The 10,558-nt window shown below is 41.7% G+C and overlaps 1 protein-coding gene across 1 annotated transcript; it reads right to left on the bottom strand.

The window, feature by feature from the left end:
• Positions 1 to 1,733: 1,733 nt before the first annotated feature.
• On the bottom strand, positions 1,734 to 8,048 carry LOC110384687 (actin-like protein 6B). Its single transcript, XM_064042121.1, has 8 exons — positions 7,740 to 8,048; positions 6,611 to 6,762; positions 5,978 to 6,204; positions 5,392 to 5,509; positions 4,725 to 4,856; positions 3,999 to 4,149; positions 2,966 to 3,166; positions 1,734 to 2,219 (listed from the first exon to the last, which is right to left on the bottom strand). The coding sequence occupies exons 1-8, from the start codon at positions 7,939 to 7,941 to the stop codon at positions 2,116 to 2,118; spliced, it is 1,287 nt and encodes a 428-aa protein (XP_063898191.1). The 5' UTR covers positions 7,942 to 8,048; the 3' UTR covers positions 1,734 to 2,115.
• Positions 8,049 to 10,558: the final 2,510 nt, after the last annotated feature.

Here is a 10,558-nt window from a genome sequence, read left to right as displayed (position 1 = left end):
GTGTTTCGGAAGGCACGGTAAATTGATAGTTCTCGGCTGTAATTTGAACATCTTTGGCAGTCGTTAGATTAGACAACATGTGGAAAGTAGCTAAACCTGTCTAACCAAGGGGTATCGGGTTGCCCTGTAGCTGGGTTGAGGTCAGATAGGCAGTCACTCCTTGTAAAACACTGGTTCTTAGCAATTCGAATATAGTTGGGAAAGGCTAGGCGGATAATAAAAAAACTCAATACCTTAAATCTATTTATTCTCAGTCATTAAAAAATCCATTAAAATTATAATACACATAATCATTCACACGACGATACATATAATTATTTTATTTCTACAACTTACAACTAAGGATGAGTTAGAACACTTAACTATAACGATAACCAAACCATAACCAGCCGTATACTTGCCGCCCATTGGTCACATCGACGTTTTGACAACTGAAAATGGTTCGGTCATCGTTATAGTTAAATGGTGCAACTGGCAGACAGTTGAGAGATTTTTTACGAAAAAGACATTTTTTTACTAATGGCTATATTAAAACATGCGGTCTTTACTTGTACAGAGGGCTTCGAGTTTTGCAAGATGGCCGCGGTTTCACTTGCGTCCCGTGGGAACTACTGCCCGTACCGGAATAAAATATAGCCTATGTTACTCGGGATGTAGTCGTGGTGGCCTAGTGGGTAAAGGACCAACCTCTCAAGTATGAGGGCGCGGGTTCGATCCCAGGTCAGGCAAGTACCAATGCAACTTTTCTAAGTTTGTATGTACTTTCTAAGTATTTCTTAGACACCATTGACTGTGTTTCGGATGGCACGTTAAACTGTAGGTCCCGGCTGTCATTAAACATCCTTGGCAGTCGTTACGGGTAGTCAGAAGCCAGTAAGTCTGACACCAGTCTAACCAAAGGGTATCGGGTTGCCCGGGGAACTGGGTTGAGGAGGTCAGATAGGCAGTCGCTTCTTGTAAAAGCACTGGTACTCAGCTGAATCCGGTTAGACTGGAAGCCGACCCCAACATGATTGGGAAAAGGCTCGGAGGATGATATGTTACTCGGGAAAAGTGTAGCTTTCCAACAGTGGATTTTTCAAATTTTTCAAATCACTAGTTTCGGAACTTAGGTAAATGAATAATGTTTTCTCTCAAGTGTCCGATTTCATGTAATTTTAAAACTGTTTTAATTTAGTAAAATAATTATATCTTTAACGTAAAAAATCTCTGTATGCACTTTGTATAATCTGGTTAACGATAGCGCTATATAAAGATGGATTACAAGATATGTTTATAAAATAGGTCTGTTTGTTAAAATTACTGCCATATACAGGGTTTCTAAATTAAATCGAATAAAATATAACCAACATGGATGGATTGCCTGAAAGATGACATGAATAGGAAGGGAGTGAGTGTCAGTATGACGAGTGACAGGGGAAATGGAAGAGGAAGACATATTGCGCCGACCGCATATAAAATTGGGAACAGGGCAGGAGGAAGAAGACGAATATAACCAACATCTATTAAAAAAATGTTTTTTACCGACGTTCTTGGATTTAACAGTAACGCAAAAGGTCTTATGCAATTCGATTTTATCTATACAAGGAACATCATGTTTCGAATCTGTATAAGTCTGTATGTAATCACAAATATGTAAGTATTTCATTTTATTGATTAATCAATATTTTATATCTTCATACAAAAAACTCCATTCGAGAAGGCATTTAACTGTAGTTTTTTTTTAAACACAGATTAAAAAATATAATGCTGGTACAAATATATGTAAATAGTACAATCAAGACTGTTTACTTTTAGCTAAGTAAGTGCCTACTCCAATGGCGTACCGCTATCGTCAACAACTTATATAAATCATCGGCACGAATCTTGAGCGCTGACCTTCACCTGCGCAGAAGTGATTTATTGGGTCCCTTTTGTGGTATGAAGTGAGGCGTGGGGGCGGGCTAAAGCGGTGATTGGCCCGCAGCGCATCGCGTCATAGCCGTCACTCGGGATTGGTTCTTTGCTAATAAATCACTTCTGCGCAGATGAAAGTCAGCGCTCAAGATTCGTACCGATGATTCTACATATATAAAATAGTATATCTGCCTGTATAATGTACAATATTTGTGTGTATTAAGGACACTTCCTCTCGAGCTGTCCCTTGCCGCCCTCGTCGTACTCCTGTGAGGAGATCCACATCTGCTGGAACGAACCTATTGAGGCTAAGATTGATCCACCTGCGAACATAAAGCACATAATTAATAATAATAATTAATGACGTCTAAGGATAACTTTGTTGAGAAGGTCAGATAGGCAGTCGTTCTCAGCTCAGCTCTGGTTAGACTAGAAGCTGACCCCAACATAGTTGGGAAAAGACTCGGGTGATGATAAGGAAATCAGCCAGCTGCGCAGGACATATTATAGAGCAGTCACGACTGCACTCACTATTCCTTCACTCTCATAGCGCGATGGGACGCCAATCCGACACCACCGGAGAGAGATCAGGTGCAAAACCGACATTCGTGCTTTTCGATGCAAGGGAAAATTTGGTATGAACTAGTTGTTGACTATTTGTTTCGAGCTAAGTAAAAGCCGAGCGGATAGATCATAAGGTTAAGTCAAAATCAGTTCTTCCGTGTTTCGGATGGAACGATAAACTAGTGGGTTCAGGTTTCAAAATAACAAACATAGAAGTCAGGAAGTCTTACAACCAGACATATAAGGTCGCTTCAGGTAACAGTGTTGAGGAGGTCAGATAGGCAATCGTCGTATATGGCGCTCTGGTACTGAGCTGCATCTAGTTAGACTCGGAGCCCACACCAACATAGTTGAAAAAAGGCTTGGGAGATGATGATGTCGTATAAGTTGGAGAGGACATTTTAGAAGCGTAACACGACGTCAACACTTCGTGTGCATTAGATATTGATTGAATGACAAATGGCCTTTAGGTGTTTGATACCAATAAATAAATCAAAATTCATACCGATCCAGGGCGCGAACCGTCTCTCCGTAGCATTAGGCGCAGCGTGGGTCTTGAGGCGATGCGAGGAGGGAGCCCTCGCCGCCAACTCCTTAGCGAGACGCTCCAACCAGCCCGGCGCCGCGCTCAGGCCGCCGCACGCCACCACCGCGCCCCACAGCGCCGGCCGCGCGTCCGCGTCGCACGCTGACGCCGCCGCGCATACTGCGACAACAACACACATACAGCGACGCGGAGACAACAACACACAGCGCCGGCCGCGCGTCCGCGTCGCACGCTGACGCCGCCGCGCATACTGCGACAACAACACGCATACAGCGACGCGGAGACAACAACACACAGCGCCGGCCGCGCGTCCGCGTCGCACGCTGACGCCGCCGCGCATACTGCGACAACAACACACATACAGCGACGCGGAGACAACAACACACAGCGCCGGCCGCGCGTCCGCGTCGCACGCTGACGCCGCCGCGCATACTGCGACAACAACACACATACAGCGACGCGGAGACAACAACACACAGCGCCGGCCGCGCGTCCGCGTCGCACGCTGACGCCGCCGCGCATACTGCGACAACAACACATACAGCGACGCGGAGACAACAACACACAGCGCCGGCCGCGCGTCCGCGTCGCACGCTGACGCCGCCGCGCATACTGCGACAACAACACACATACAGCGACGCGGAGACAACAACACACAGCGCCGGCCGCGCGTCCGCGTCGCACGCTGACGCCGCCGCGCATACTGCGACAACAACACACATACAGCGACGCGGAGACAACAACACACAGCGCCGGCCGCGCGTCCGCGTCGCACGCTGACGCCGCCGCGCATACTGCGACAACAACACACATACAGCGACGCGGAGACAACAACACACACACAACGAGGCTGCGACAACAACACACATACTACGAGGCTGCGATAACGGGTACAAGAACTAAACTAAATTTGCCATAGAATATCATAAAGTATATGTGATAGGATTTAATGAGATTAGGTACGAGACACCCGACACATTCTCCTACTTACCTAACTGCGGGGCTCCAAGAGACTGCTCGAACAGGCACTCGGTGAGCTTGAACCTCTCGGGACCGAAGTCCTGGTGGTAGCCGCCGGGGAACTCGTAGTGGCTGAAGGGCACTGATGCTGCTGTCCGCTCGTCGTACTGGCTTTCTGATACCTGGTATAAAATATGGTAAATGTATAATCCCAGGGCTGGATGATAACAGTTACTTTCTCACTTATGAAATCTTGTTTTAAGATTAAGTAAAATAGGATGTTGAATAATTGATTTCTTTCCTTATTTATATAGACTTTATATGGAAATATGAGAATGTGGTCAATGTTTCCCAGGCTTATTACGACCGGTCGATAATGTACTGCTTCAAATGAAGAAATAAAGCGTACTAGGTATAGGCCGTTCGCTATTTTGGTGTATTATCGGCAGAAGGGAGTTAAAATTAATTAGTGTATTTATTAAAAACCTTAATTAAATTCATTGAAAGCGCTAGTCAAACAGCTATAATTATGATGAACAATACTGAAGTTCCAGTTCATATCTTCCGTCTCCATCATCAGATCAGTTCGACAGTACCATATTATTATATTGTCATCAGAATACAGCTGCCAATTTTCATGACGCTACGATCCCGTCCACGGAAGATGGTTAAAGTTGTGACCTTAAATTCTATTACATAGTTATAAACAAACCAAAGCGAGAAAAAAAACTGTTTGTCAATAATTTTATAAGCATACCTGTGCTACACAATGACAGAAGTCTTCATACTGTCTCTTCAGCATATATTGCTGCCAGGAGTGCGTCAATCCTGCTGGCAAAGTCTTCAACGTATAGCGACCGCGTTCACGTTCTCTTATCACCTCCTTACTCTGGAACAAGTGATGATGATGTTGAGGGTCGAGGGAACTCCTCAACGCTTAATAGCAGGTAATTCGGATATGGGCTTAGGTATTTGTTTTGATGAGAACTTTACAAATTCCTGTTGGTTACTATGACTGTTATCTCTTTACTCTAGAACAAGTGATGAAGAAGTGGTTAAGGGTCGAAGGAACTCCTCAACGGTCAATAGCAGATACTTCGTGTTTTGGCTTAGATATTTGGTTTGATAAGAACTTAACAAATTCCTGTTGGTTACTAAGACTTGTGACCTCTTTACTCTTGAATGAGTGATGAGGTTGAGGGTCGACGGAACTCCTCAACGGTCAGTAGCAGGTACCTCGTGTTTGGACTAACATATTTAATTTGATCAGAACTTTACAAATTGTTGTTTGTTACTAAGACATTGATGAACAATATACTCTACCAAAAACGAGGAATAGTAAAAAATAAGTTGTTTTAAGATTGCTCTAAATTAAATGACTGCTAGGACCATCGTGTGAGCCGCCATTAAGATCGGTAACATACCTGTATACTGTATATAGGCAGCATCTGTATATGCATATTAGTCAGCATATGCTTAGCTTGAGCTGCGAGGTGGTCTCCACCCACTGGGGAGCGGACAGCAGCATTTACGAGGGCATAGCTATGAACAAAAAAACGTTGTTATTAGTTAACTATCTGCTATGATGATGATCTACTCCCTACTCTCCAAAGAAAACACTTAAAGAATCTGAATAATAAGCAGCCTATCAACCAACCAACCAGAACCAGATCAAGGGAAACTATGACAATCGGTTTAGCAATTTTAGCGCGAAAATGTTACAAACAAAACACATTGCTTGAATGCGTTATTCTCAGCAACTGCTGGTCCTATTTGAAAAACTATTCAAGTCGAGGATAGCCCACTGTGCTCAGTAGTTCCATCGGATGCAAGTTAAACTGCGGGCAGAAGCTATTATAATAATTTTCTAGATATTTCTCAATCAAATTGCGTGTGAAACCTAGCAGAAGTTTGTCATTTGACCAGGCCCAAACCTATATAAATTAACTAAACCTCTCCTAAGAAGTATGCTGGCTAAATATAATGATAAATTATTTATATAAAACTCACCCATCAATAACAGGAACAGCAGAAGTCTGACTGGCTCCAGCGTCCACCACTAAAGCCGTTGACTTGCCATTAGCAAAAGCTGCCAACACGGCACTCTTCACCAGGAAGAACGCTGGTGCCTGGTACTTCTCGAAGAGGAGTTCAGCTAACTTCTCCCTAGCTGGTCGAGTCGTCCAGACAGCCTCTGTGAATAGCGCTGGATGGTGTTCTGATGGGGATCGGATTACCTGTGAAAAGTTGGTTATGTTTAGCTGGATTTTGAGTGGGTGTGACAACTAAAAAATAGTTATTAGTATGCATTTTTATGCACCTGTATGTTTAAATTTAATCATGATAAATTGAACTTCGTATTATACTGGCTTGAGAATATATATAAAACATGCATATAAACAACTGGTATTTTTTTTAAATAAATAGACCAAAAATGGGCACAAAATATATAGAACACTCTTGACAGGCCTATTGTAACTCTGAAAAGTAAATTATGAAACCAAAACTCCGCCCCTAAGACGACCCACTGACCCAAAAAACCAATTCATATTTTGACTCACAGAATGGATAGGACTTAATGTGATTAGGTTCAACACACTTTGTACAACAGCTATTTTCCAGATATTTCTCATATCTCCTTACCTTAGCATAACAATAATCAAGCATCTTCTCAAACAGGTCCCAGTTGTCGACCTGTCCGTCTTTCATGTACGTGTGCACTTCCATGCCCGCTCGGGGCACGTGTAGCTCTGTCACGTCTATGTAGTGGCGAAGTTCACTACCGGCTTTGGATCCTGTAGTAAAAATAGTGTATGAATATACTTTGTCTAATAGTGTAAGGAAATGCTCAATCCTTCTCCGTATGAGAGCAGGCCTGTGCCCAGCAGTATTACGATAAAAAGGCTGTAACAGTAATAGTGTAAAGGTTGCCGGAAGATGCTGGATGCAGGTCGCCTTCAACAGGTATCTGTGGAGATCTAAGGGGGAGGCCTATGTTCAGCAGTGGACGTCCTATGGCTGAGATGGTGATGGATGATGATGATGATCAATAGTGTAAAGGAGTAGCTTGTCAGGTTGTAGGGGATAACTCTGGATGTACTAAATTGACTTACAAAAGCTGTCTGATATTATTTTATTTACTTATACATAGGTAGGTTATTTGTGAATGTTATAACCTGTCTGACTCAGGTAACCAAGTTGTGGCGGTATAACTACCATCATCCTCCAAGCCTTTTTCCCAACTATGTTAGGGTTGGCTTCTAGTCTAACCGGATGTAGCTGAATACCAGTGTTTTACACTATTTATTGTTGGTATAACTACCATAGGGAAACAAATGAACTCTGAGATGGGCAGCAGCATGTCTAAATCTAAAATTATGCTACACTGCGGTCATCAACATATACTGTTGTGAGTGCTCATATCTTACTAACTATTGGTTTGATTTGGCTACTTTGGTCAGTGGGTCGTCTTTTATCTGTATGTGAGAAGTTAGAAAGCAATATAGAGCACAAAATAGTCTATTGGATTTTGATGTCTTTGATGCAACTATGATTTTTGCATTGTGTTTATATTTAGAAGCTTTGTCAACAAACAACAATTCAAACACATTTGGAATAAGTATTTTACGTTTATTAATCTATAAATATCGTATAATAAGCCTGGTTAATAAGAAAGTTTTGCTTTTATGAGCTAGATTTGAGAGAATTCAGTGCTAACTTTAACAATGAAAGATGGGATTGAAACATGAAGAATTTTGGTGGTAAAACCTACCGGTTTGCGTGACATTTCCATCTGGAACCTTCTCTTCTGGCTCAGGAACGTGTGTGGCTGGTCCAACGCCAACTACGGCTGGAATATCAGCCTTAGGAGTATCTTCTTGGGCATAACCAACTCTGAGAGAATGGTGACCCGGGTCGAACACAAGAGCGCCTATCTCATCGCCACCGTACAACATCCCGTTAGGACCACTCATTTTAAGGTTTTAATCTTAAACGTAATTATTGTTTTAGTAGTATTTTTAGATTTTACACAGTTTCGGCGCGTCGCGGCTTCTGTTGATCACCAACGAAAACTGATTATTTTGCGTTATCTGTGGTGATTGCTGTTCTTGTCAGACGTTTGTAGAATGTTTAGCTTGTAACTGTTGTGTGAGACAGAGACATATCTATACGATCTTAGAGAGTGTGAGGAGTTTATCCATGTTGTGAATATGAGTCAATACCAGTAATTTCACGTTTGGAGCTGGAACGTAGTTTTGATATTTTGCGTGAAACTAAACGCATTTTTAAGAAATTATTTCTTAACAAGTTCTTCAATTAAATTAATATCTTCAAGGTTAATTTAATATTTCGCTATACATATTAAGCAGAAGAGTGTATATCTTTGAACAACTTTTGCGTGTGCTCATGTATGATTAGACTCATCTCTATCAGTGTTAGATAGATCGGGCCCATTCATCGAGGAAGGCAACTTTTCATCCAGGGTACAAGGAATGACATACACTCATGGAGTATCTATATTTATTAATAAAAACAGCACATCTCCAGATTATAAACTGAAATTAGTAACGGGTAGGGATATAAAACATAAACGGTTCCGGCACGGTTGGTCGCCGACGCATTGGTCGCCGTTTTGGGTGCGCAGGTCGCCGGGTGTCGCCGGCTCGGTAATAGGTTTGAAGCCTTCTGTAATTAATCATAGGAGGAGGCGGCGGAGGAGCCATGGGTCCTGAAACAAAAGAATAAAGATATTTTCGTTACCTACTCATGTAGTCATTTTTTACTCTAGTGCCCAGCACAATGTGTGGTCGCTTAGCACGATTGCTGTGTATAGGGTCTCGGGTTCGATCCCGAGTCAAGCCAGATCCCTTGTGGGATTTTCTCAATAGGTATAGCCCGCCGGAATATGAAACTTTGCGATGTCACACCCCTGTACTTGGTACCTAATGATACTCAGTCGTTGTCGTTACGACGACACGACAAAAGCCTTCAGGTAGTTTTTTTGTTGGGAAGTTATCAAATGACCCCTCTCCCTGGATGCACCGCGAGGAACTCTTACAGACTAAAACCCATCAAGTTCCTTCTTGGGCCCTTCACGTACCAGGATCGCGGTTAGGTACATACCTACTCACGGATTTTACCAGAGGTGCATGCAACTGATGTTGACTTCGGTCAATAAATCTTTTTATTAACCGAAAAAAGATTAAGAAAACTTACCTCCAATCTTATACTGACGATGTTCTATCTCTCTCCTCTCTCTATATCCATGCTCAGGTACGGCCGCCACCATGCACACCGCACACAAAATAAAAATTATTCTCATGTCTGTTATGTGTACTGTATAGTGGACGGATGATATTGTAGTCAAAGCTGCCTTTACGTAGCTTTATATAAGTAGTGAAATAATATATTTTACGTACTGAAAATAATTCTGTATTATTTAAATGCTATAGATAGATAGATGATTTGTATGTATTTATATTTTAGTAATAAATCATTGTTTATTTGTTCAATGATTATATAATTTAAAACTATATTTGGTGTTCAATAGTTTTTTTCCTGGATATTCGTTGTTTATTTTTAATACTATTGTTTTAATGTGTTAACACTAATAATAGCTTCATAATCCATAACTTGCAATCAGTAACATAATTAACAATTTAAACAATCATGAATGGTATCATTTATTAATAAAAAAATATCAGTATATAACGCAGTAAGCGCATCATTTTCAACAGAACTTCACTCCTCTCTGAGTGCGATAGACTTATAAAAGTATAGAACTAGCTTTTACCCGTGTTTTAAGGGAACTACTTCCCGCACCCGGACAAAAAGGAGCCTATATATTATTCTGATATATAAGCTGTATAACTGCTCAGTTACATCGAAATATATCTTGTAGTTTTCCGTGGAAAAGCAACAAACATTCATATAATTACCTACATACGAATTTTCGCGGTTATAAAATCAAATATGGCGCCCAGTGACGTCATAGTTATGGGAATATTCGTCTTGTTTTGTGTGCTATCCGTCGTGGCTGGTGACCCTCAATATGGATACAGAGGAATGAATGACGACTATGATTTTTATGGTCGACATGGAGGTGAGTTCAAATTTACACATCATACAACATCTAGGTATTACCTATACCTACAGGGTAGAATAATAAGGTTATTTAAAGGTGTTGGCAATAATGTTAAGGTACAGACAGCTTAAAGACATTTTTTAGGTCGATTACAGAAACGATCATCGGTGAAACTGGGTCTTAGTAATCATCATGCTTCTGCCCTAATTCAAATTTTATTGGGGATCAGCGCAGCATGTTTTCTTCTTCCATACCGATCTGTCTGCCGTCACCTCCCATATTATATCATTCATTCCTATTATAATATCCTTATAAGCCATTACGTCGATTTCCACATAATCCATCCATGGTTACTTTGGTGGTCCCCTTCCACTATTTTCATCCTCATTCCTCCGCATCAAATGTCCATACCTAACATGACAGCCAGTTCTAACACAGTTTTAATTGAGCCTTGGTCTAGGCCACCTACTGATGATCATACCTTGGTTCCAGCATTTCCACCGGCA

The sequence above is a fragment of the Helicoverpa armigera genome, chromosome 27, assembly GCF_030705265.1.
Source record: "Helicoverpa armigera isolate CAAS_96S chromosome 27, ASM3070526v1, whole genome shotgun sequence".
In the NCBI taxonomy this organism is placed as follows: domain Eukaryota; kingdom Metazoa; phylum Arthropoda; class Insecta; order Lepidoptera; family Noctuidae; genus Helicoverpa; species Helicoverpa armigera.
This window is presented reverse-complemented; position numbering and strand designations above follow the sequence as displayed.